This window comes from Phocoena sinus, chromosome 1 (assembly GCF_008692025.1).
Source record: "Phocoena sinus isolate mPhoSin1 chromosome 1, mPhoSin1.pri, whole genome shotgun sequence".
In the NCBI taxonomy this organism is placed as follows: domain Eukaryota; kingdom Metazoa; phylum Chordata; class Mammalia; order Artiodactyla; family Phocoenidae; genus Phocoena; species Phocoena sinus.
In genome coordinates this window covers 153,646,099-153,673,585 of record NC_045763.1, presented here as the reverse complement: position 1 = coordinate 153,673,585, position 27,487 = coordinate 153,646,099, and the positions used below count along the sequence as shown (strand labels likewise).

The 27,487-nt window shown below is 47.4% G+C and overlaps 1 protein-coding gene across 2 annotated transcripts in view; it reads left to right on the top strand.

Annotated features, from left to right (window-relative positions):
• The window catches only part of ATP2B4 (ATPase plasma membrane Ca2+ transporting 4), a 93,181-nt gene that overhangs the window by 46,924 nt on the left and 18,770 nt on the right, over window positions 1-27,487 (top strand). For both annotated transcript variants that reach the window (XM_032621219.1, XM_032621230.1), the window contains exons 3-16: window positions 8,947-9,144; window positions 9,749-10,006; window positions 10,473-10,598; window positions 11,031-11,156; window positions 12,301-12,336; window positions 13,933-14,094; window positions 16,887-17,101; window positions 17,424-17,666; window positions 18,407-18,648; window positions 19,639-19,870; window positions 20,813-20,992; window positions 21,936-22,023; window positions 22,683-22,789; window positions 27,198-27,389. In XM_032621219.1, coding sequence (XP_032477110.1) covers window positions 8,947-9,144; window positions 9,749-10,006; window positions 10,473-10,598; window positions 11,031-11,156; window positions 12,301-12,336; window positions 13,933-14,094; window positions 16,887-17,101; window positions 17,424-17,666; window positions 18,407-18,648; window positions 19,639-19,870; window positions 20,813-20,992; window positions 21,936-22,023; window positions 22,683-22,789; window positions 27,198-27,389 — 2,405 coding nt within the window. The remainder of the gene's footprint in view (window positions 1-8,946; window positions 9,145-9,748; window positions 10,007-10,472; window positions 10,599-11,030; window positions 11,157-12,300; window positions 12,337-13,932; window positions 14,095-16,886; window positions 17,102-17,423; window positions 17,667-18,406; window positions 18,649-19,638; window positions 19,871-20,812; window positions 20,993-21,935; window positions 22,024-22,682; window positions 22,790-27,197; window positions 27,390-27,487) is intronic.

Here is a 27,487-nt window from a genome sequence, read left to right as displayed (position 1 = left end):
TTATTTTCTGTTGGATTGATAGTATCTTTAGTATAGATTGATAGATTGTTTTATTTTATTTATTTATTTATTTATTTATTTTGCGGTACGCGGGCCTCTCACTGCTGTGGCCTCTCCCGTTGCGGAGCACAGGCTCCGGACGCGCAGGCTCCACGGCATGTGGGATCTTCCCGGACCGGGGCACGAACCCATGTCCCCTGCATCGGCAGGCGGACTCTCAACCACTGCTCCACCAGGGAAGCCCGGTAGATTATTTTAAACCATAGCTACTAAGGGGTCTTATGGAACTTGGAGTTTATAACATTTCAAACACTAACATGTTTTTTTTATTGTCTCACTCGCTCGCTCTTGCTCATAACAGACCAAAAGGTTTAAATGACTTGCCTAAAGTCTTACCACAGGGTAGAACTCGATGGAATAATTCATGTTTTCTGATTCACAGTCCATTAATGTTCTCCTGCCCCTTTGGCTAGAGCAGCAATATGGAGAATCTCAGAATCACAGATAATTTTGCAATTTGTTTTGTATTCCAATGCCTGATAAAATGTCTAACAGTGACCCAATGCTAATGTGAGTTTAATATTGGCTTGTGTTCCTTGAGTACAATGGCTAGTTGGAACAAGAGGAGATGCCCCAGTGGCCAAGAGTTGGTTACATTCGAGATGACGTGGAGGTGCTCAGCCTCCATGGCATTCAGCAACGACCAGACACAAGGCTGAGTGTGAGCAAAAAAGGGAAGGAAAGTTGGGGAAGCAAAAAGGGGTGGGGGAGACATGAAAGACGACACATGCTTTCATCTAAGCCACTAAAGAGTTCAGCCTTCATGGCCATGTTAAAGAAAGGCAAAGAGGCAGAGGTGAGGCTCTAGTTCCTGGATAAGTGGTGGTTGTGTTGCCTGAGGTTTATCAGTAGGGAAAACCTGAGCGTTTCGCGCCAATGGAATCTGTTTAGTTTGCTTGCTTCTTTCCTCATTCCAATTTCTTTATCCCCCCCCTTTCTATTGCCTCTTCTTTCCCCATTACATCCCAGCCCCAGCCAATCTCTCCAATCCCCAGAGAGCTGAGCATTTTGGGTGCTACCCCCTAGAAGATAGCCTTTTATCTTCTGATCAGTTTTCCATGCCATCTCCTGGCTTCCAAGAGCAAGAGAAACCTTTGTGAGTCTGGAATGAGAATTACCCGTGGCTTAAGGGGAAGAAAGAAGAGGTATTTTTCCTTAGTCTCAGTCTCCCTTTGTGTGCAGGAAGCAGAGAGGATCCTAGTTGAGAGATTCTCTGGGCTAGATAGAAAGTTGTATGAATTCTTCTTCTCCATAGAACTTTTCCACATTGGTCCTCAGCTGTGTTACCCTTTTTAGGAGGAAGAATGACGTTTTCTGAGGAGGAGCTAGGCCAACGGTTAGGGGGGAGGTCTGGGCCCAGATGAGAAAGGGCAGAGAAGGGGAGCCTTGACTAAACAATGAGTCATTACCTGTGGACTTCTTTCGGAAGGCTAAAGACTATTTATGTTGAATTTGGATCTAGAAGAATGTTTTTGGGAATTTCTGTCTCATGTTCCCTCTGTACCCTGCTATTCCTTTCCGCCTCTGCAGAGTTGAGGGTGTGACAGTGGGATACAGAGGGTTTCTAATTTCTTGTCAACCACATTAAACAAATATTTAATGTCCAGCAGGTGCTGGGGACAAAACGGTGAACACGACAGGGACAGTTCTTGCTTCCATAAAGCTTACAGGCAATAAGAGGATACACAAAAATTAAGGCAATTTCAGAAATATTGTCGTAGTGCTATGATGGTGTTATGGGAGCACACAGTACAGGGACCTAAGCTGAGGGGATTGTAGGGAAGGAAAAGGGGGCCTAGGAGTCAGAGGTAGGATTCCTCCATCGTGTGATTGCCTGGGGAAGCTCTGGCCTGGCCATGCTCTGCGGTCATTGCTACCACTTAGTAAATGCTCCTGGCATAAGATGCAAGCATCTTTGCCTTGCCTAATAACTGAGCACCTGCTAGGTTTTGGGAGCTGAGATTCTTTGGGGAGTAAACAGCAGGAGGGGGAAAGAATCTGTTTTCAGACAGCGCAAACTTTGATTTTGGTTCATTAACTGCAGGATTTAGGTTAATATCTCCTGCCACCTTAAGGTCTCTGGGGTTTAGCTGTGTTCCTGTTGCCATGCCTTTTGAGGTCAGTGGCATGTTCTACCAAGAACTATCCATTTTCCCGTAAGCTGGGACATACTGGGATTGGGCTCTTCCTCAGTGTAGGAGATTGAAATTTCCAGTGGCATTGTCAATCTGAAAGAAAATTGCACACGTAGCCCCAATAAATGTTCACCTACAGTACTTCTAACACTAATATTATTTACATAGTAGGATCTACAAGAAATAGAAATGGATGAAGTAATACAAAAAGTTCCAGTACCTTTCCCACGCTCTAACGGATGAATGCATGCCCCCCATTTAGAGGCCACTGCTTTAGAGAATGTTGATGTTGCAGGGGATGTAAAGAAATGGGCAAGTGGATATGGGATGGAACGGATATGAGAAGAAGATGGGCAACTGGCTTCTCTGAGATTTTCCTCCCTATCTGTAGGGCTTATAGTCTGTTTTAGAAAATCCACTTTTAGGAGTCCATCAATTTCAACTTAGAAGCATAGCCAAGCTACCTCTCTTTCCTCATGCCCTCTGCCCCATAGCCATCACCTGGAAGATGCCAAATAAATTATCCTAAAAGCAATTCATGTGGGCGTGACTGCTGAGAATAACAATCTGTGGTCCTCTCTGCCCATCACACTTTGGGCAGACATATTAAGTTTAAGGTATGACAGAGACTCATGCCAAAAGAATATCTTAGAGGGAGGAGAAGGGGTAGAGATGGGCAAACCAGCTCAAACAGCCAGAGAGCAGCTACACTGTGATGTGAGTAGCTGTGAAATATTTAGTACTTGGCAGAGGGGTGGGAAAGGTTTTCACAAAACCTGGGGAAGCAGCATCAACAGTGGGATGGTAGATGATTGAGAAAGACAGGAGAGAAAAAGTGCCCTCCCTTAGTCCCTCCTCCCCCTGCAGGGAATTCCACGTTGCATCCTGGGAGTTCCCTGTCTGGTTTGAGTTATATGCCTAGGGCTGAATTAGGCCAACCGTGCGTGACAGCTATGGGCCTGCTCTTTCCCAGGCCAGCCCCACGCTCTGTGAATTCTTTTCTATTCAGCTCCTCCTTGCCCAAAACAAAAAGTTTTGTTTTGCTTTAAACCTTCTTGTCGTTGCCTTGCACTGAACCATCAGCTAGGGGGAGGAAGAAAGATAGCATTCCCTCCTTAGCTGAGGCAGACGTTGCATCCACCCTTGGAAGTGGAGCTTTCGCTCTTTGTATTTAGCTCTGAGGTGTGAGTACTGGGGGGTGTGACACCGGAGGGGAGTGTGTGCATGCAGCGTGGGAGAGGGCGGCCGAGCAGAGGGTGAGGAGGGCGCTCTAACCTAGGGCAGGGCTTTAGGATGGCGAGTGAGAAAGGGGCATTCTTCTCAAAGTCCATCATCCTCTTGTTGTGACCTTAGGGAGACTGCCTTCTCTCTGGGGGCTGGAAGGCCAGCAGGTACAGAGCACATCTCCAAGCTGTGGGTGTGTTAAGCTAGAGATGCAGAAGCAGGGAAACTGCTCTGAATCCTCGGAGGAGTGGCAATGGGTTAGCAGCAGTAGCTGGCTGAAGCCTGTCAGTCCTTATGTTGATTTTAGGCTACTCTTCCCTCTTGCCCCCTAATCCAGGGTTTTTAAGGTAGGATTTGAAAGGTGTTCTGTTGTCTGTTCTTATATACCAAATAGGATTGCCTTCAAATCAACCCAGAGAAACCTCTCCCTTATACTATTTTTGTAGGAGAAGATTCTGCTGTCCCATTGGCAAGGTATCATAACTCAGACAGCTGGGAAGTCCCTCATGATGTCTAACCTAGCCCCACCCTTTCTGGGCCTGGGCTGGCTCTGATAAGGGGTGCCTCTGCCAACAGTCCTCGGCCTCCTAGGGAAGCTGGCCCTGGTCCTTCCCTGCTGGAGCCAGGCCACTGAGGGCTGGGCCTCTGCTTCTCCTCCCAAGCCCTGGGTCCCTGCACAGGCTCATAGCAGACACAGATTTTCCACTGCTGCTTATGCCGTCTCCCACCAGCCTGGGCAGGGCTGTGTAATTCCCCAGCGTGGGGTGGGGGCAATGACTTCACAGACTGACATTCTTGTCACCTCTCCTAGCTCATGTGTTAAGTCTGGTTCTTCGGGCCAGATGTATTCCCGATTTGGGTAGGATTTTCTCTCTTATGTTCTTGGGGACAAGGTTTCTTCTCGTTTTCTTGGTGTATTTTTAGGGGAAACCCTTTTCCAGTGTTTCCAGCATTTTCTCCCTGCCAAGTCTTCCTTCCCCTCTTCGGGAAGCGGTATATTTTAGAAGCAACTGTGGAGATAAGGGACTAAAACCCCCTCCTGGGCTGGACAAGTATTCATGTGAAATCACAGCTGCTGAGATCAAGGCCTGAGAGCCTCTTGGGGGCAGGAAGAATGGGAATGGAAAGCCCAAAATTGGGGATTGGCCGAGCTCCCAGTCCCACATGGCTTTCCTGTGCCATGCCACATGTCAGAGAGGATTCCCAAGGCTACTAGGCTGACAGCCCCAAACTGCCCCTGCCTGCCACAGGGCATGCTGGGAACTTGGGCAGCCACTTGACTTCTTAAGGTAGCTATTGTAAGAGCGTAGGGTGACTTAAGGTGGAGCAGAGAGATGAGAGAAAATGGCAAAAGGGAAGTAAATGTGTGACTTTGAGGGCATCTAAGTGCGAGCAAGGCCTGACCTTTTTTGTTTTCCACAGCCTGTCTTGTTTCATTTGCTTCGGTCCAAAAAAAGCCAGTAATGAACCTTTTATTGAATACAAAATTCATAGATGAGACTCTGACAGCCCTGGTGTTACCATCCCTGAGGACAGGAAAAGATGGGACTAATTCACCCCGGTTGTAAATAAAGAGTGGGAACGGGACTGATTTGCCTAGAGGTGTAGAGAAAAGCAGCATGTGGGCCTGCCCTGAGGTAAATAAAGGAGGGTGGGTGACCAACCATCCCTGTTTGCCTGGGGCTGAGGGGCCGTCCCAGGAGGCAGGAGCTCCAGTGCTAAAACCTGGAAAGCCCTAGACAAACCAGGACAAGCTAGTCACGCCAGAATGAAGCCTCAGCTGAGTGCGGCTCCCTCCACACCCCAGCCCCACTGTGTGTAGGTTGGCATCCAGCTGCTTCCTGTAGAGCGGTATAGACTGCCGCGTACTTACTTGAGCAGTTAGAAAACCTCTCCAGGCCACAGTTTGCTTATATGTGAGGTGGGGTTAATAGCAGCTACTACATAGGGCTTTGCAGTGTTTCAGTGAGAAGACACAAATGTGCCTGGTGAAGCATCTGGCACAATTGTAATCGCTTCACTGTTCACAATCTTATTTATTACTCACTCATGCAGTTCATTCAATAAATTTGTGTGCACACTACGTGTCCAGCACTGTTCTAGACCCAAGGAACAAAGACAAAAATCCTGCCCTTGTGGAGGGGGATAGACAAGCGTAGGATAAGTATAGAATCTGTTCTGAGAGAAGACCTGTAGAGGGAAACAGTTAAGCAGGATAAGGGGATCAAACGTGCTAGGGGCAGAAAAGTCTGTGTTAAATACGGGGGTCAGGGTGGGCCTCACGAGGAAGGTGGCGTTTGTGCAAAGACCTGAAGGAGGTGAAAGGATGAGCCCTACCTAGTGAAGAGGAATCTGAGAAAGGAAACGTGTGCAGGGGCCCTGAAAAAGAAACGTGTCTAGTGCGTGCAGAGAATGGCAGGAAGGCTAGCTTGATGGCATCTCAGTGAACAAGGGGAAAATGGTAGGAGTTAAGGGGTGGGGGGCTGGGGGCTCATAAAGGGGGCTTGGCTTATAGGCCATTGTAATGTCTTCTGTATCCAGTTTCATTCCAAATAAAAGGCACCAGAGGATTCTGGGTAGATGAGTGTCATCGGTTGGGCTGTAAGAGATCATTCTGGAAAGAGAAGAGACTGAGAACAGAAGGGCAAGGGTGGAAGCAGCAGGCCAGTTAGACAGATCGCAGTGGTCCAGGCGAGAGACGACCGTGACTCAGACCAGGATGGGAGCTGTGGAAAATGAGAAGTGAGGGAAACTTGGATATATTTTGAAGATAGAGCTGACAGATTCCCTGACTAAACGGATATAGTGGATAAGAGGGAGAGAGAGAGAGAGGAGTCAAGGGTGATTGTGAGGCATTAATATGAGAGCAGGGAGAGGCAGGGCTACCTCAGATGGGGTGCTTTTAGCGAGACTGTTCTTGTTGTGTTGACGCCATTTTGGCCTTCATTAGATTTATTGGGATGTCCCTTGATGATAACCTCTAATATCTGATGTCTTGATTTGCCCTCACCCTTGTTAAGGAGGGAATAACATCTCCTCCCTTTACATTGTGAATCCTGCTTTCTTGAGAAACATCCTAGGTAGGTTAACAAATTAGCAGAACTCCTATTTCCCTCCAGCAAGCCTGGCCGTCCAGCCCAGCAGTTCCAAGTTGGCACAGACTTGCTATCTCAGGTCCCTGAGAGGAAGAACCAGCAAGGCCCTGTCCCCTGGCAACTCTGCCTCTGCCTGCCTGGGGGTCAAGATGCCCTGCCCAGAAACACTCCTTTCCCAGGCCCTGGATTTTCTTTCCTGCTGAGAACTGACTTCTCAGAGTGGTAGAGGCAGGGATTCTCTGGCAGGCAGCCCAGCTTGCTTCTAGCGCTTTGGTCAAACCCGCTCCCCTGCAGAGCTCTGCTGTGCCTCTCAGCTTTCCAGCCAGGGTGGTGCTTTCGGGCCCAAGGAGGCAGGAGGCCCTGGATAAGAGCATCAGGCGCCACTTCCCCTGTTTCCCTCTCCTGAGCACTGGCAAGAGAAAGTGGTCTGCAGTCCTCACTCCACAATTGTGGGTGCCAGTTCACACCCCCACTTTACCTCCAGGCGGGGTCCCCAGGTAGATTTCAAGTACCTCTCCTGATGGTTTTTGTTTTTAGGGTGGAGAAATGGACCCCGCAAACAGTACTCCCTTGAGTACCTATTTTCCCATTTTCAAAATCTTGCTCTGTCTTCCTTAGTTCTAACCCAAATCTCTCTCCTCGCCATTTAAAGTAACACTCTTGCATCCTATTCAGTGGAGATGGAGAATAGATGTCTGCCCTCCTGCTAAGCCCCCATCCCCCACCAGTGGAGTAGCCCTTCACGTTGACTAAAGTGTGAAGAAGTCCTCTGGCATCAGTATCCCCATTTTCTCCTTGCAGCTCCCCGTCATCTGCTTTTCTTGCACCTCTGTGTGAAGCTGGGTTAAGTGTCCCCATCCTTTGATTCTAACCCTCCTCAGCTGCTGATCTTTTTTCAAGACAAAGGTTGCCTCGCCCTGCCTGTGGGGATCCCACAGTATAGCCACCAACGTCCAGTGCCAAAACCAGAGCTAATTTGCTAATCGAGTTGTGCAAACAACTTGATAAATGTCACCTGGCATTAATTAAAGTTAGAAGCTGTCTCCTCTTCCCTTAAAGTATAACACCCCTGGGGCCCAGGAGAAGGGCCTAAATATGAGGAAGACACTGGGAATAATTCTGCCTCACTCTTCTTCTCTCTGGCAACGTGCCTGGACTATGTGTGCACACTGACACAGGTATGTAAGCACATGTGTGTTAGTGGGGGGCATGCTGATAATCAAGGACTCTACCCAAGAGAATAGCTAACTCAGTGGCTTCACCTTCATTGTTCTCTTTTTATTCAACCTGAATAATAGTGCTTCTCCTAGTACTTTGTCTAAGTAGTACTTCTCTTAGCACCTAGTACATCTCTAAGTACATAGTACTTAGCAGAACAATCGTGCCTCTTAGTGATGTGTGTGTGTGTCTATGCACGTATGCCTCTGTGTGTGACAGAAAAGGATGGCTGTGTGCAAAAAGGGGATGCCCAAAGTTGGAGTCTCGAAGCCTCTACTCTGTTGATCTCCTGAAACCGCTGAAACTTGGACAGGACAACTGGTTGGGCTCTGTCCCCTAGCCTCCTAGCACGACCTTGGGCAGATAGCTTATTCTTTCTTGCTTTTGTGTATGAGCCACTGGGTGGAAGCCAGCTCTGTTTTTAGTTTTGTTTTTTTTTAACATTTTATTTTATTTTTTAATTTCTGACTGTGTTGGGTCTTCATCGCTGCACACGGGCTTTCTCTAGTTGCGACAAGCAGGGGCTACTCTTCGTTGAAGTGCGCGGGCTTCTCATTGCGGTCGCTTCTCTTGCTGCTGAGCGTGGGCTGTAGGCGCGCGGGCTTCAGTAGTTGCGGTGTGCAGGCTGTAGGGTGCACGAGCTTCTGTAGTTGTGGCACGTGGGCTCAGTAGTTGTGGTGCACGGGCTTAATTGCTCCACGGCATGTGTGGGATCTTCCCGGACCAGGGATCGAATGCATGTCCCCGGCATTGGCAGGCAGATTCTTAACCACTGCGCCACCAGGGAAGTCCCAGCTCTGTTTTTAAATCATGACCAGCATTTACATGTTAATGTGAGAGGAAAGTTCTGTGTGAGTCTCAGGAAACATTTTAATGTTTGTGCTCTTAGAGCTGGAGCCTGGAGCAAACCCCATGAGGAAGAGATGAAGTTTTAGGCCTAGGTTAGCTTACCCTGGAGACCAAGAGGAGTGAGTGGCCCCTGTGACCAACTTGTCTTGGTTTGCCCCCATTTTTAGACTGAAAGTTTCACACCCCCTGAGTCTGAGCAAAAAGTCTGTCAGCCACAGAGACCAGTCACTCTAACTGGATCTCATACTTGGGCAGATCGGGAAGCAAGGTATCTTTTTTAAAGGGATCTTTTAACTGCCTTCTTCTGTCATTCATCTCTACCCCTTTTTTCTCGCTCATTTGCTCCACTCTTATGTCTTTTTCAGGCCTATCTGGAAACCCTGCAGATCTGGAGAAACGTAAACAAGTATTTGGACAAAACCTGATTCCCCCCAAAAAGCCCAAGACCTTTTTAGAATTAGTGTGGGAAGCCCTTCAGGATGTCACACTCATCATCCTGGAGATCGCGGCCATCATCTCCCTGGTCCTGTCCTTCTATCGCCCCCCTGGGGAAGAAAACGAACGTGAGTATCTTGAACAGACCAGCATGACTCTTTCCAGCACCACCGAAAAGCACTTGGTATTCACGTTGACAGATTATAGCTTTAAAATGCGCCCCCATTATCCAGAGCGGGTTCTCCAAAGGAAACTAGCAAGTAGCTAGTAAGCTATTCTTCCAACCTATCCTGATTCCAGGGTCTTTTCCCCCTTTTCCTATCAAATCCTTATTCAGAATGTCTTAAATCCTCTATGCTCACTCAACCAACAAAGCCCTGCATCTCAGAGTTCCCCCAGTTGTGTGAGCGTCATAGGAAGTCGCAGTGGGAGCTACCATGTTGGCGGTCATAAGTTCTTTATATGTGACTTGCCTGTAATTTGTATTGACATGTTTCATGCTATTCATTTGCTTCTTTTAGGTAAACATAAATAGTTATATTGGTGGTGAGATGATGCTCAATCCTGCTGTCCTCCAGTATCCTCAGAGGAGAGCTATTCTACCCAAGAGAATAGCTGTTACTCTCTTTCCCTGTCTTTCTATTCTGGGGGGTTGCAGAAGTACCACCCCCATTTTTAATGTCAACAAAAGCCCCTAGGTGACCCTTCTTTTCTCTACTTTCCCTGGGCTAGAGTGTGGTCTAGCCGTAACTAGCCCAGAAGATGAAGGGGAGGCAGAAGCCGGCTGGATTGAGGGGGCAGCCATCTTATTCTCAGTGATCATCGTGGTACTAGTGACTGCCTTCAATGATTGGAGCAAAGAGAAGCAATTCCGGGGGCTGCAGAACCGCATTGAAAAGGAACAGAAATTCTCCGTTATCCGAAATGGTCACATCATTCAGCTCCCTGTGGCTGAGATCGTGGTGGGGGACATTGCCCAAATCAAATACGGTGAGAGCTCTGTGTTTCTTGTACCTGTGCCACCCTCCCTATTTGAAGGCTAGGTCCTTTGGCATAAGGGGGCTGCTTGGAATTGCTGAGGACCCAAAAAGATAAGACCCCAGATTGTGTTAGCTTCTAGGTTAGAGTTTAAGGAGGTTATGGAAGAGAAATTCACAGAAGGCAGGAACTGAAACTCCCAAAGGCTGTTAGACTGTACCCTGTGTGTCTTAGATTCAAAGTATGTAATATTCAGGCCACGGGAATGTGTTTGGGGATCAGTAACTGTTTGAATTTATGATACCGGGAATGGAGTCTTATCCCAGGTTGTCAGAGCCGAAGCTGTCTTTCAAATGTTCTCCAGATTCTCCCTGGGCCTTTGCCGTATAGGCAGGGCCCATGGGAGCAGCCCTGAGATGGGGTTGGATGGTCCTTACCTACCCTCTTTCCCTGTTGCCCCTTCACCTCTGCGTACTAGGTGACCTGCTGCCTGCAGATGGAATCCTGATCCAGGGCAATGATCTCAAGATTGACGAGAGCTCTCTGACTGGGGAATCGGACCATGTCAAAAAGTCCCTGGAAAGAGACCCCATGTTGCTCTCAGGTATGGCCTCTGGCTACACCAGCTCCCATTCTACCTTCCCCCACACAGTCAGCCACAGAGACCATATCCAGACCTTGCTCTCCCTTCTGGCCCTGCCCCGAGGTTCAGCTGAGGCAGTAGCGTATTAGTGGGTTGAATACAAGGATATCAAGCAACCTAGAAGAGGTTGCCTCTGAAGCAGGTGCTATAAGGGCTCTGCTGGCTGGGGGTGGGTGGCGGGAAAGGAGCCTTACCCTAAAGCAGTTAGGAACATTGTTTTCCTTACCCCCCAGTTTTCTTGCTCTTGATCTTTTCCTACTGTCTGCTGAGTATATCACTATCCACGGGAGAGGAAGAAAGAGGGATTGCTTTTTTCCAGCTCTATGTTTCACACCAAAGAATGGCCAGGTATAAAAAAAAAACAACACTTCTCTTGTCTTCTTTCTCATTTAGGGACCCATGTCATGGAAGGTTCTGGCCGAATGGTAGTGACTGCTGTGGGTATCAACTCTCAGACTGGAATCATCTTTACCCTCTTGGGGGCCAGTGAGGGGGAAGAGGAAGAGAAGAAGAAGAAAGGTAAAGGGCTTTCGGGAGGAGAGTCTTTTCCCTCCCACCCCCGTGGACAAACTAGGAAAGGGAGCAGGTCTGGATGCAGTACCTGGTTGGAAGAATCTGCAGGATGATGAGTGCAGATATCCAAACCCCTTGTTGAGCTAAGGGTATCATCCCTGGCTCCCCACAGTGCTCTAATGGAAACCAGATCCTGGCTCTAGGCTCCCCAGTCAGGTTGCATTGATTCCTGTGTCTATTGGCGGATTGTAAAGGGATGAGGTAGAAAGCCTGCCCCAGATGAGCTGGCGAGGTGCTCAACTCTCCTCTGTGTAGTCCTCCGGCCCTTTGCCCCTTTTTGCCTCAGCCATGGGGGATTATGTGAATCATCAAGGCTAAGGGAAAACCGTCCAGGAGAAGAAACTGGATTCCTGCTGAAACTATGGGCTGTCAGTGGAAGAGAGACACGGCCAGGAGAGTGGGAGCAGAGAGGGAGTGTCTACCCCGATGTTAGCCCTGTCTTTGCCATTCACTTGTTCCTGAAAGAAGGAAAAACAGAAGGCAAAAAAGACACCAAACCATATCTACACCTTTCCCTTAAGAATTCCTTCTTCCCTTGGAGGAGAGGAGGATTTCTACCAGTTGGCTGGAGGACCTTCTTGGGCTGTTTAGGGAAGGGGAGTTAATGAGAAGGAGACAAAACACATTCACTCAGGAACTAAACTCCGTTTCTGCAGCTGCCTGCAAGTGAATAAGGAGGACGCTTGCTTGGCGCTGGTAAACTGACATGGAGTCGCCTTGCAGGGCCTTTGCCACCAGGCGGAAACAGTTCAAACCTCTCGCTTCCTAACCCCCACCCCATTTCTCCAAGTGGTGTGACTCAGGCCGGGAGCACCCTCCCAACAGCAGCTGTGCTCCAGGAGAAAGCAGCTCAGAAGTGGGTGTGCACTCACCTGCGTGAGTGGCCTGGTCCATACCCCAAGGATTCATGAGAGCCCTTAATGAAGACGGAAGTAAACAGACGTGAGCTTCCTTTACATTCCCTTTCCTGCAACTCAGCCCCTTTGCTGTTGCCCTTTTGGGCTCTGAGCAGGACCGAAACATTGGATACCTGATCTCTTAATAGTCACTTTGGGTCTCCACCCCATTTTTTTCTTTCTTGTTCAAACAGGTAAAAAACAAGGAGTCCCTGAAAATCGCAACAAAGGTAACCTTTCCACCCACTCATTTACCATCTCTACCTGCCCACACTCAAACCAGGCCTTCCCAGGCCATCTGCCTCCTCCCTTTTCCTCTCCATAAATTTGTTATCTGCTGCTGCGGCCCAGAGGCCTTATCCTGAGGAAGGTGCAGAGATTTGGGGGTGGTCTCAAGCTCTCAAACCCAATCTAAGATGGGACAACAGCGTCCTCTGCTGTTGGCTCAAGGAACCTTACGTCAATCTTGGAAAGCCTGTGAGATTGATCTGCTCTTCCCAGGGTGCTGAACTCTTTGCTTCACTGCCCTAGGCCAGATTTAAACAACCAACGGTCATCGGTTTCTGGGCTGGAAGACTTCAGGGTCCTTATGATGGAAGGAGTTGGGATGGGCAGTCCCTGCACCCTCCTCTTTTGGCTTCCTCATCGGTGTCCTCTTCTGATCTGGATTCCTTCTCAGCTAGCCTTCTCGGGGGTGGAGAGAGCCCTTTCTCCGTAACCTCACTCCCCACCTCTTTCTTTGTTCTCTCCACAGTCTGTTTTCTTCCTCCTAATCTGATGTGTGTTGCTTTTTTGGTGGCTGTGTTTACATCCTGTCTCTGTCTTGTTTGTGAGTCTGACAGCAGAGACAGTATCTCAGGAAGGGCATCTAACCAAAGGGGTTGAGCTCTGCAGGGGTGAGATTGGAGGGGTGCCAGGAACCAGCAAGAACTGCTCTCTTGAGACAGCTTCTAGAGATTTTTTCCTTTTGTAACCCACATCATAGTAGTTTTTAGAAATAAAGGCATCATGTCGGAGAACCAGGGCTCCACAAAAATAATTCTTTAATTTTAGATTTCTTTAACTCTTCTTTTTAAAGTAAAGTGGATTTATATGTCTGTCTTTATCCTGCCTTTCTCTCATTCCAGGGAGTCCCTCACACCAGCTTCTTCCCTTTTCCCCTAGGTCCCACTCTGTACCTCCCTACCTTCATCAGAGAGGGGAGAAAAGAGATTTCCTTCCCCTATCGTTCAACTAATACGAGAGGGAACTGGAAAATACCCTGTGTCTGGGGTCCATGTTTCTTCCTTGACAGTCGATATAGATATAGATATAGATATAGATATAGATATAGATATAGATAGATATAGTGAGAGAGAGAGAGATGAAGCTTTCAAAGAGCTGACTAAGGACCCTCACGCTCTAGGAATATCTACCAGCCTTCCCCTTCAGCCCCTTTCTGCAGTAAAGATTCACCATATTAAGCCCTGAATTCCAGGAAGGATGGTTGTTGGTAATAGCACTTAGTGGCATGACTAATCCTCTTGCTGGAATAAACCTGGCTTGGGACTCTGAGGTAGTGCCAGGAAGCTGCCACTGAAGTGGAAATCCATACCCTAAAAGCACCATATTTCACCTCCAGTTGTTAAGATATCATTCCAAAAGCCCTAATAGAGGGTCAGAGTCAAGTTCCCTGTCTGGCATGGGGTGAGGGTGGTCAGATCTGATGTCAGGGGTCCAAGGTATATTCCAGGAATAAGACAGAAGGATTTGTTAGTTTCCACTTGCCTGCTACTCAGTGCTACTACCTTGCCTGCTTACCTGTCCTATTTTTGTGTACACCCTAGCAAAGACTCAGGATGGAGTGGCCTTGGAAATCCAGCCACTCAACAGCCAGGAGGGGATCGACAATGAGGAAAAGGAGAAAAAGGCAGCCAAGCTGCCCAAAAAGGAGAAGTCGGTGCTGCAGGGCAAGCTGACGCGCTTGGCCGTACAGATTGGGAAAGCTGGTGAGTAGGGTGGAGCCTTCTTGGTTTGTTTATCAGTGCTATTCTGGATCCTCGCTACTTTGCTTGCCTTCTTTCTACACCAGCCAGGTCTGGCAGAAAGAAGCTGAAAATTCCAAGTGGCTAGTGCAGTCCAGGTAGCTGTGTCTCTCTCTGCGACTGTTTAGCTTTTGCAGAGAGAGATGTTTTCCTGTGTGTTAGGGTTAAAGGCGCAAACAAATGGGAGATTTACATTAGCAAGGAGGAAGACCTTAATAGCTACTCACCTGCTTGTGTATTGGCTTGTAAATTCCTTAACGGTAGAGAAGCCTGTTGTTTGCTGAGGGCAATTCCCTAGCATAGGAATGGCCAGGCATAGAGCAATCAGTTCAGAATAAGGACTAGAGGGAAAAGGAAGACAGTGATTAAAGAGGCGCTTTGCAGAGCAGAGGTCAGTAAAGGCACTCCTGTGCATCGTGAGAGGAAGCAGCTCCTCCATCGCTTGCCTCTGCACCCTCCTCTCTCCTGCCTTCTTTCGGTGGTGGGGTGGGGCGGGGGATTTAGAGGAGGGAACAAAGGAAGATCGCTCCTTCAGCGCACATATCCCTTAAACTACAGTCTTTTTCCACTGTTTATTTGCTGACCTCACCTCTCTGTTTACTACAGTCAGAGTCTAGTCCAGTACGTTTCTGTGTGGGGCCTGAGATTCTGCGTTTCTAACCATCCCCCAGGTGATGGCAGTGCTTGCTGCTCTGCTAAGCACACATTGAATAGCAAGAATCTGTGCTGTCCACTACTGCAGCCACTAGCCATGTGTGGCTGTTTCCATTTAAATTAACAAAAATTAATGAAATTAATGAGAATTAGATATAGTTAAACATTCAGCTCCTCAGTCACATTAACCTATTTCAGTTGGTCAATAACCACATGTGGCCACTGGCTGCCACACTGGACAGTGCAAATAGAGAACATTTTAAGCACCACAGAGAGTTTTATAGAGTGTCAGTCTGGCCTATTCATCAGTTCTAGTACCTAGCTAATTTTGACCACCATGAAGTCTCTTGCATATAAACAATACACAGGTGAGGGACTTCCCTGGTGGCGCGCTGGTTAAGAATCCGCCTGCCAATGCAGGGGACACGGGTTCAAGCCCTGGTCCGGGAAGATCCCACATACCGCGGAGCAACTAAGCCCGTGTGCCACAACTACTGAGCCTGCGTTCTAGAGCCCTCGTGCCACAGCTACTGAAGTCCGTGCACCTAGAGCCCCATGCTCCGCAACAAGGGAAGCCACCTCAGTGAGAAGCCCACGCACCGCAACGAAGAGTAGCCCCCGCTCGCTACAACTAGAGAAAGCCTGCGCGCAGCAACGAAGACCCAATGTGGCCAAAAATAAAATAATTAATTAATTTCAAAAAAAAAAAACAATACACAGATGAGATAAATTGCAAGTGTGGAATCAAATTGCCGAGCCTGGCACACGGGTTTGAAACATTCGACAGATCCTACTGTTGTGCTCCTAATCCCTAGCTTGTTCTTTAGGGAGTACAAGCTACCCGAGGGCTAGCCACTGGTCTCCTCTGTTTATTCATTTCACATATCATCTAGACCAAGCACCGGGGGAAGCAAGTGAGGTGCCTTGCACCACCCTGAGAGTGAATGCCTCCTTAAATTTTGCAGCCTAGGTGCCTTGCTTGCCTCACCTCTTAGGCCTGACCCTGATGAAGCAAAGTACAAAAGAATATGCTTTCAATGATACAGTCACCTGTAGCCTTGTTCTGACCCCTCTGAATCACTGGGCCCTCGGGAAAAGCAAAGACACAAATCAAACCATGATTTGAAGTGGAACTTTTCCCAGATATTGTGCCACAGGTAGTTACAGATGCCCAAATACTGATCCCCTCAGCCCTCAGAGCAGCCAGGCAGCACCCAAGGCAGTTGGAACCCCTAGACCAGTTGTTTTCTGACCTTGAGCCGATTCTTCCATTGTAGGACATGTAGGATGACTGTCCCAGTTTGTTTGACACTTTTAGCACTGAAAGTCCCACAGCCCAGGAAACTGGTCAGTCACAGGCAAACCAGGATGGTTGGTCCCCCCCACCAGTGCGCCATACCAAAACCTCTCCGTGCCTTAGAGAGACACATAAAAGGAGATGACAGTAGTAACATCTCTCAGGATTGTTGTGAGGATTAAATGAGTTAATACCCGTGAAGTGCTCGCCTGACTCATAGTAAGCGCTATATTAATAGTTGTTACTATTGTCATCTTCTGTCTATGCCATGTCAGGAGAAAGGTTGGGAAGCACCGCTCTAAGGGTTAGTTATGTAGGTGATGTGCTAACACCATAGGGGCAACACTGTGAACAAGTTGTGAATTGCCTGACATTCTCAGGCTACTAGGGAAGAAGTTAAAATTGATAAACTACTAGGAAAGAGGCACCTGTAGTCACTACATTATGATTTGTAGGAAGAGAGTGGGTCTGAGATAGAATCATAGAATGCTATTTTAGAAAACTAGACCAATCCTCTTATTTACGAAGGAGGAAATAGGCCCAGAGACGGTCAAGACCAGTCAGAAGCCACAAGTCAAGTTAGTGCAGTGCTGAGAATGGCACCCATGTCTTTAGGATGCAAAGCCACCTCCTTCCCCTACACTGTAATGTGCAAGCACCAGAGAGTGGATAGGGGCTTTGGGTATGACTTAGATAGTCATTTTAAAAATGGATAGCAAAGGCTACAATTTATGCCAATCCATCTCTGGCTAGGGCCCTAGGAATACCCTGAAGCCTGGGTTCATTTGACTTGTTTCCTGGACAGGTCTGATCATGTCTGCAATCACAGTTCTCATCCTGATTCTGTACTTTGTGATCGACAACTTTGTGATACAGCGCAAACCATGGCTGGCTGAGTGTACTCCCATCTACGTCCAGTACTTTGTCAAGTTCTTCATCATTGGCATCACTGTGCTGGTGGTGGCTGTGCCAGAGGGGCTGCCACTGGCAGTGACCATTTCACTGGCTTACTCTGTGAAGGTGAGACTGGAATGAAACTGTGTCTTCTTTCAGAACAGAGACCGGAGGGGAGGGTACCGTGTAGCCTCTGGTGAAAGGATGGGCCACTCTGTCTTCATAAACTCTGGGTGATGCCTTCAGGAGCAGAAGCCACTGGCACTTTGGAAGGACCATCTGGATCAGTTGCATCAACATTTAAGTAACCCAGTAGAATCTTAAGAGTATTTACAAAAATGGTATCCTGCATTTTTGTGTGGGACCAGAGAATAAAATGTGGAGAGATGCTGGCTAGGAAATGGCCTTTGACCTGTATTGGGGAAGTCTTTTCTCTTCTCCTTTGTAGAAAATGATGAAAGACAATAACCTGGTACGGCACTTGGATGCTTGTGAAACAATGGGCAATGCCACGGCCATCTGCTCCGATAAGACAGGCACATTGACCATGAACCGCATGACTGTGGTGCAGGCTTATATCGGAGAAACCCGTTACCGTCAAATCCCAAGCCCTGATGTCCTCGTGCCCAAGGTCCTGGACCTTCTTGTCAATGGTATTTCTATCAACAGTGCCTACACCTCCAAGGTTCTGGTAAGCGTTTCCTTTGCCAGGACACTTAAAATGGGTAGGTGGAGGGAACCCTTCATTTTCTCTTGTTTATTCTGCCTAAATTGCCATCCCACATCCCATTTCCCACTCCCCAGTGAACATGTTTGGGGTGAAACTAGGAAATAATCCGTGGGAGTGGATTGGGGGACGGGAGGGAAAGGGGGAGGCAGGTAGGAATCTATGGCTATGAAATGACCTCCAATCACCAGGTGAAGGTAGTATCTCTAAAAAGATCTTGGGACTTCTCTGGCAGTCCACTGGTCAAGACTTCGCCTTCCAATGAAGGGGGTGTGTGTTCGATCCCTGGTCGGGGAGCTAAGATCCCTCCCACATGCCTCGGGGCCCAAAAACCAAAACAAAAATCAGAAGCAATATTGTAACAAATTCAATAAAGACTTTAAAAGTGGTCCACATCAAAAAAATCTTTAAAAAATAAAAATAAATAAATAAAAAGAGACCTCATGCTGGTCAGGAGTAAATTACTCAGTTTCTAGAAACTAAGAGAGAGTGTTAGAACAAGACCCACACAGGGTGAGACACCAGCACCACCTCCAGGGCAACTAAAAAATCCCCAAGCCCTGGGTGGCTCAGGGACCACAGTCGGCACCCCCACGGGCCCTGGGTACATGTGTGAAAGCCTCGAGCGGAGTCCTTCCCTTCCTAGGTTCTCTCCCCAGCTTCGGCACCTCATCCAACACTCCCACGTGTGTTTTTCCTCTCAGCCTCCGGAGAAGGAGGGCGGCCTGCCGCGGCAGGTGGGCAACAAGACCGAGTGCGCCCTGCTGGGCTTCGTCACGGACCTGAAGCAGGATTACCACGCCGTGCGCAGTGAGGTGCCCGAGGAGAAGCTCTACAAGGTGTACACCTTCAACTCGGTGCGCAAGTCCATGAGCACCGTCGTCGAGAAGCCCCGCAGTGGCTACCGCATGTACAGCAAGGGCGCTTCTGAGATCATCTTGCGCAAGTGAGTGCCCCTCCCCCGCTTCTTCCTCCCTTCAGGATCCTCCCCTCAGGGAGGTCAGGGTGCCAGGCCTCACGCTGAATCCACCTGGATGATGAGTGAACCCTCCTTCCAGGCGGTGACATCATGACTAACATCTGAGCTTGGTTCAGGCCAAGCCTTGCTGTTAAGTACTTTGGATACTGTACTTACTCTTCACAGCTCAGCGAGGTAGATGCTGTCATTATCCCTGTTTTACGGATGAGAATTCAGAGGTGCTGGGAAGTTCAGTAATTTGCTGGAAGTGATACAGCTCTTAGTGGCACAGCCACGGTTCAGACCTAGGCAATCCAAACTTCCATTTCCTATTCTGAAAAGAGATAATAATACCCACCCATCTCACAGGGTTACTCTGATTAAGTGATTCAATGTATGTACAATGCCTTGCCCATAGCAAGTATTGATACTAGAAGTGTTAGTTCTGCGTTCCCTTTTCCTTTTCATTCTCAATTCTGATCACGTGAAGTTGCATAATCAAAGTGGCTAGATGATCCATAGGTCATGAAGAGGTGACCTACGTGGATCACCTACGTGGATATAGGGCCAGTAGCTAAAAGCCAGTGCCCCAGCTTGGCTTTAGCCACCCCCTTTCGAGTGACACGTTCTTGTTGAGAACACCCTCTGCACTGAGCACTCTAGATACTGAGGACTGAGAAAGTGTCTCTACCTTTGTGAAGCTCAGAGGAGCAGGCAATCCACAAATGACCCTTGATATCGTATCCACATAAGAGTAGGAGCAGACAACATGGGAGAATCAAATGCTCTGCCCACCTAGACGTTACCCACCTACTGGCCACCCCACCTTGGAAAAAGGGGCTCAGCTTTGGGTTATGAGTGGAGATTTATGGCCACACAACAGTGTCTTCAGGAGTAGTGCCGAGTGGCCAGAATGTCTGTAAATGACTATGCAAGCACATAGGGGGGATGCTGCTTTCTGACTGTGTGCCCCACCAGGTGTAATCGAATCCTGGACAAGAAAGGGGAAGCAGTGCCATTCAAGAATAAGGACCGAGATGAGATGGTCCGCACCGTCATCGAGCCCATGGCCAGTGAGGGACTCCGGACTATCTGCATAGCTTACCGGGATTTCAATGACGGAGAGCCCCCATGGGACAATGAGAGCGAGATCCTCACTGAACTGACCTGTATCGCAGTGGTGGGCATTGAGGATCCTGTGCGCCCAGAGGTGAGGCTTTGACTTGAAAAAAGGGCTAGGAAACATGAATGGAAGTCTTCCAGTGGCCCCGGCCCATGCGCCGGCCCAGTGTGACCTAACACGAGGCCACCCAGGAGTCGCAGGAACTGGGGTACTAGCTCCGTTTCTAGTTGTAACTTAGGAAACCTAGGCAAGTTACCTAACTGTTTCTCATTTGCTGGGATAGATGTGTTTGTGCTTCCTGCTTCACAGAACTGCTGTAGAGTACTGAACTCATAGAAAGTGGCATTCCTACGGTCCATGCTGTCTGAGGGGTAAGAAGTATAGGTTTTACTGGGCTTATTGTTTGGTACTCAGGAATCGTCAGGAGATGGAATTAACTGGAACACCAACTTTGTGTCTAGCCACCTTCTTTCAAGAAGCACGTTCTTGTCGAGCACCCCTAGAATAGCTAAGCATTGCTCTCCGTTGTAGGGCATCGAAAAAGTCTCTGCTTCTAAGAAGTTCAGACCAATGGACTACCAACCATCAAGACCCAGAGGCGTGACAGTGTGTCATGCATTTGGGAAACTTAAAAGAATTGATATTGTTGGAGTATGTGCCAGGGGGGTGGAAGGTGGTTAAAACTTCTGCTAGAAAGGAAGGCAGTGGCAAAATCTCAAAAGGCCAGGCGTGCCCTGCTAAGAAATCTAGATTGTAAGCGGGAGAGTAAGCTTTTACACCCGGCTCCTGAAGCAAATTTCCCCTTCAACTCATGACACAATAAGGCAAACTCAAATGTGAGTGTCATGGACAGGACAGAAGCGAGGTGGCACCAAGCGATGTACAAATGACCAGACTTAGCCCGCGCCCCGTGGTTCTGCTTCCAGGGTGCCTCTCCACTGTCCACAATGAAGGGACAACTGAACAGGAACAGCTTACCAGGCCTCGCCACCCCCACCTCCTCCATTCCTCTTGCCTCACTCTCCACAGGTGCCAGAAGCTATTGCCAAATGCAAACGAGCTGGTATTACTGTCAGAATGGTGACAGGTGACAACATCAACACAGCCCGGGCCATCGCCACCAAATGTGGCATTGTGACACCTGGGGATGACTTTCTGTGCTTGGAGGGCAAAGAATTCAACCGACTCATCCGAAACGAGAAGGGCGAGGTGGGTCTTGGGTGGGAGGAATCAGGGCCTCCTTTATTAGGCGAGGGCTGGTTCACGTGTAAGGCATCTGGGACAGGTGGGAGGAAGTGGGTGGTTTTTAAACTAAAATCTATTCATAGTGAGATGTCCCTTTTACCAAAGCTGTTCAGGCAGTAAAACTGGATTTTTTTTCTTCTCACTATCTTCATTCACAAGCCATCTTTTGAGACAGTGTCACTAACCTTTCACGTCTTTCCATTTTTTTCAATTGTGGGATGATTTTGTACTGATTTCCTTCTACCCCACCCCTCCTATGTCACTGCCTTGTGACTGACAGTGGCAAAGGTTGGTAAGAGGACATGGTCTGGGTGTGGAGCAGGCCAGAGCTACATTAGGTCAATGTAGATATTGAACCTAAGACCTCAGAAGCACTACTTTAGCCACCTGAGCCAACAGCTAACCCTGGCCCACCTCTGTCAAGGGTCTAAGAAATAACGGAATTGGGGCTTCCCTGGTGGCGCACTGGTTGACAGTCCGCCTGCCGATGCAGGGGACACGGGTTCGTGCCCCGGTCCGGGAAGATCCCACCTGCCGCGGAGCGGCTGGGCCCGTGAGCCATGGCCGCTGAGCCTGCGCGTCCGGAGCCTGTGCTCCGCAACGGGAGAGGCCACAGCGGTGAGAGGCCCACGTACCGCAAAAAAAAAAAAAAAAGAAATATGGAATTGGCTCCCAGGTAGGGAATTGGCAGGAAAAAGAAGACAAGCAGGGCCTGAATGGTCACCGTCCGTGAATCTGCCCTGGGGCCTGAGTTGGCTGCCTCCCCTCCACTGGAGGCCAGGATAACACTCCCCCGGGGCCCATGGAATACCAGCTCTCCCAGAAGCTCAGCGTGGGCAAAGAAGTAAGATTTTCCCAGTTGGCTGTTCTGAGCTTGACTGACCCAGGTGTGGTCTGGTGTTGGCAGGTAGAGCAAGAAAAGCTGGACAAGATCTGGCCTAAGCTCCGGGTGCTGGCGCGATCCTCCCCCACTGACAAGCACACACTGGTGAAAGGTGAGGCTGGTTCCTGAGGAGGTACCTAGCATAGAGGAAGGGCAGGCGGGGATGAGCACAGATCAGAGCCATCAACCAAAGCAACTCTCCTGTCCTGAGTAGGGAGGTCCTAGGAGAGCTTCCCCGCTCATGGGAAGAACATACAGTTTAGCAAACATCTGAGGCCCTGGTGAGTATAAGATATATAATATAATAAAGTTGTTTTTAAACATTATCCTGCCTTGTTTGTTGATAGTACTGTGAATTAGACAGTACAGGTTAAGCCAGTCCCATTTTGCAAATAAGGAAGTTTGAGGCTGAGACAACAAGTAACCTATCCAAATTGCCCAACTGGTAAGTGGAAGTGTTACCATTCAATCCCTGGGTCTCTGCCTTCAAATCATCCAGTGCTTTTTCTACCACATAATAGCTGCCTTGGGGCACCGGACAGGATATTCGACACGGTCAGACTTTCTTAGCTTAGAGTGCTACCCGTGAAACAATTTACTGCCATCAGGTGACACTACAGAACCTCTAGCATTGGGGAAAAAAGAAGGAAAGAGCATAGAAAGGGAGGTGGTGGCGGGGACCGGAGAGGAAGACCAAAAATCTGCCTTTCATGGGGAAATGGCCTCAGATGGCACATGTGGAACTCACTGTGGTGTGTCTGTTTTTCCCAGGCATCATCGACAGCACTGTTGGGGAACAGCGGCAGGTGGTGGCTGTCACTGGGGATGGCACAAATGATGGGCCGGCTCTGAAGAAAGCAGATGTTGGTTTTGCCATGGTAAGCAGCTCAGCGTAGTGTGTCTCTCTGCTGCAAGCTGCCTCCTCCAGTGGGAGGCCGGGACAGGCTTCTGGTCACCTGCTGCTTCCCGTACCTTCACATCCCCCTTTGTACTCTTTCTCTAACTCCATCTCGCCTCCCTACCTGGCCAATAATAATATGTATAATGAGGGACCCATCAAGTATGAAGGCAGGGAAATCATGAGGTATCATTACCCAGCAAAGCAAGACCAACTGAAACTTGCCCATGGACATGATGATATTGTCTGCCTAGGCACACTATGGAAAATTCACACTCTATATGGAAAATGTGCACTCTGTAGTCAGCACTGTTCGTCACTCTGCTTTTCACTTGTGAGGCCCGGAGCATCAGAGTCACTTGGAAAGTTCATTTAAAATCATATATTCCGGGCTTCCCTGGTGGCGCAGTGGCTGAGAGTCCGCCTGCTGATGCAAGGGACACGGGTTCGTGCCCCGGTCCGGGAAGATCCCACCTGCCGCGGAGCAGCTGGGCCCGTGAGCCATGGCCGCTGAGCCTGCGCATCCGGAGCCTGTGCTCCGCAACGGGAGAGGCCACGACGGTGAGAGGCCCGCGTACCGCACAAAAAAAAAAAAAAAAAAAAATCATATATTCCAAGGTTCCACAGTCGGCTATCTTGATTCAGTAGCGTCTGAGCTGGGTCCCAGAAGTGTTTGTATTTTCTGAACAGGTACACTTATTGATTCTAATGCTTAGGGACATTTAGAAGTCCCCGGATCACAAAGTACATTCTCACACTCAAGTAACTTATGATTGTAAGCTTCCCATACACATTGAACTGTTGGTGATCTTTAAGAAGTGGAAGAAGATTCAAGAAGAAATCTGTCTTTAGGGTGCTCTCTTTAGCCAAAAGATAAATTTTTAAAGTTTTTACTCTAGGAAAGTTCAAGAATATACAAAAATAGAATAGTTTATTGAATCCTCATGTATCTGTCACCCAGCATCAACCATCAACACTTGGCCAGTCTTGGCCCACACATACACATTTCCCCATCTGCACCTGAATTGCTCTGAAGCATATCCAAGATATTATGTCATTTCATCCAGTATGTGTCTCTGGGAAATATATATGTATCAATAAAATATCTAAAAGAATCATAGTACCATTGTCTCACAACAAAATTGATTCTTCACTATCATTAGATATCTAGTCAGTGTTCACATTTCCCCAAATGCTTCATAAATGTTGTTTTTATAGATTATTTTTCTAAATCAGAATGCAGACAAGATCCATACGCTGCAATTGGTTGATATATCTCTTGAATCTATTCATCTATAACAGTATTTCCTGAAGTGTGCTCTTCCTTCCAGCTCTACCTGGAAACCTATAGAAATGCAGATTCTCAAGCCTCACCCCAGATCTACTGAATCAGAAAGCTTGGAGTTGGGGCCCAGCGGTCCATGTTTTAACAGTCCCTCTGGGTGATTCTGACACATCCTAAAGTTCGGCAGCCACTGACCCTGTAGGATCTGTGTGTCAGGGGTCCCCAAGACCACCCTTTACATTTGTGCATTCACTGGAAGGACTCAGGGGACCCAGCAGACAGTGGCACTCATGGTTCAGATTTAGTCCATTGGTATAGTAAGAATCTAGTAAGGCAGAAAGTCACAGGTAGAGTCTGGAATCCACACGCAGGGTCCCTTATGATCTCTTCCTCCCATTAGGGGTCACAAAGAGCACCTTCTTCCCCCAGCAATGAAAATGCAACAATACATGTGACGTTTCTGCCCAGAGAAACCCACCAGAGACTTGGTGTCGTAGGTTTTTATTGGGGTTGGTCGTATAGGCACCTTCTGCCTAGCACGTGCTAAGATTCCAGACTTCCAGCAGGAAGCAGGTTTTCAGTGGAAACCATATGTTTGGGCACAGTCTAGGCACAGTGAATCACTGATTAATTTTCAGTTGATTGTTGACTGAGAGCCAAGTTTCCAGGTGCTGGCCGAGGGCCAACCTTGCACACAGAACTTTCTCAAGAAAGCAGTCTCAGGCCTGCTATGTAACTCTTTTCTGCACAATCCCTTTCCATCTTTTTTTCTAGCTACTTAGTTTTGAAGGAATAATGTTGTTTTTCTACATGGAATATCCCATGGCAGGGATTTTGTTGATTGTATCCCTATAGTGTCCTTTAACCTGTTCTTTCAGCCCTTGTATCTCCTATAAACTAGTACTTAGTTCTATGAGCAATCAGATTCTACATCCCATCTTTCATTAGGGGTTGCAAAATGACAATGTTCTGATTTTCTTTATTTATTAACTTGAACACTTCTGTAAAAAGAAATTTGCCCTCGTCGACTATTTGGTTACTGTGAGGTTCACTTCCTACATGAAAGACAGGTTAAATGCTTGATTTTTTTTTTCCCTTTATTTACCAGTTTTCAAAATAATGAGTTGACTTTTTAGGATCCTCCAAAGGTGACCAATGAATTGTTCACTTTTTAAATTTACTAAACTACTCAAAGTTAATTGTCTGTTCTTTTAAAATACCATTGTGAGCTCATGGTTTTAAGTATATGTGATATGTTTTGATCCATTGCCCTTATTATTATTCTGATGTTTATACTGACCCGTCATTAACCTCTTCAACACTGCTAAGTCCTTTGGGTACAACCTCAGTTGTCTTGAATAGCTTTCTTGGTCTCTTGCATGATAAGACGTTCCAGATTCATCACGCATATTTCTTGTCCTAGATCCAGAATCATCCACTTCTCAAAGGAGTTCTGCTTCATTTCAGTGAGAAATGATATTTAGAGAACACAATCCGAATGTCAGGATGTTCCTTACTTCTTAGTAAATTATTGTTTCTAGAACCTTTCAGTGGACAAAGCTAGGAAATATGTCTTTTATGTCTCTTTTTGTTTTTGTGTTTCTTTGTTTTAAAGATAAATACTTCATGAATTCGTGTTGGCATTTCCAATTCAAGTTTAGAATTCTAGAACTCTAACTTCCTATTTTACTTCCCCGATTTTATATTTATCGCTTAAGCTGAAAAGTTTGATTCCTAATGGCTTAACATAATTATTATTTGCTTTATCCTAAAATATATGTAATAGTCTCAAAACAGCAATAATAATACAGTTACTTTACTAAAAACAGTTAAAAATTTTTTCTTATAGTTCTTTTTATCCTGTAGGTATGTCCTACTACTTATCTATATGTATCTATATACACACTATACACTCTTTTTTCCACCTTGCTTCTTTTAATTTAACAACCTAACTTAGAGATTATTCTGCAGTAGTACATATATAAAGATACTCTTTCTTTCTTTCTTTTTTCTTTCTTTCTTTCCGTCCTTTCTCTTTACAGCGCATGGTACAGCATTGTGTGGATGTGTTAGAGAACTTTTTGATGGGGAAATTTAATTGTATAGCCTATCTAACAGATATTCATTTGTTGCGATCTGGATAGGAAAATAATACTGCCAGGTAAATGGTACAAATAATCTACTAGTGCAGGTCAGATTCACAAACAAGCCCCTCTGTAGGTTACAGGGGTTGTAAGACATGGAATAGAAGCATAGGCTGGGGATGTAAGGGACAGCTTTGCCAAGCAAGCAGGGCTTAATTAATTGAATGGAACCTTAAGGACAGATAGGATTTAAATAGATGGGGAAAGAGGATGTTCCAGGCTTGGAGAAAAGGGTGTAAGTAGAAGACTGGACTCTAGAAGTGAATGAGAGATTCAGGGAATTGTGAATAAAGCAGTAGGTTTTGAGCAGAAAGATATAGCAGGTTGGAAAATGAACCAGAGTTCACTTGTTGAGGGCTTTGACTACCAGACTGGAAAGTGTACTGTTTCTAAAACACTGCTTTCAACCACTGATCTGTCTATTTAGAAAAGCTTTGGTGGTTCCCCAGTGACAGGATTTTGCATAAGGACAGGACATCTGAACTGTACTGCCGGACTCCTCCTCCTGGGAAAAAACGTAGAGTAACTTCAGGGTGCGGGAGGGGTAAGGATTTAAATTAAACATTGGCAGTGGCAAAAGAAATGTTAATATTTAGAGGTAGAACAGATAGGACTTTTTCTCTACCTTCTAATTATTTTCTAAGATGGGGAGGTAGGAGGGACGGGAGAAAGGAATATCAGAGATAACTGTAATTTCCTGTCTGAGTTCAGGAGTAAGGTGGTGGCATCATGGCCCAGTCCCCTTTCCCGCAGAGTGACAGTGACACATTTTCCCTTCATTTTCTTTGGGAGAGAAGACGGCTCAAAATATGGTGGTTTAGTCTGTAGGATTTGTGTGGCTAGTGTGCCCTCTGGTGTTTATGCTGAGTTCTGAAGCTTCTCGGAGGTAAGATATGAGTTCAGAATGTGCGTGAATTTTGTCCAGTTCCTCACTGTTTTCCTTCCCCTTCTTACCTCAGGGTATTGCAGGCACGGATGTGGCAAAGGAGGCCTCTGACATCATCCTAACAGATGACAACTTCACCAGCATCGTGAAGGCAGTGATGTGGGGACGAAACGTCTACGATAGCATCTCCAAGTTCCTACAGTTCCAGCTCACTGTCAACGTGGTGGCTGTGATCGTGGCCTTCACTGGAGCCTGTATCACCCAGGTGAAGGGAATGTGGGGTGAGCTGAGATGGGAGGGATGAGGCTGGGGCTAAGGAACAGGGGGTGTGGGGTACACATTATGTCGACTGAGGAGTAAGGA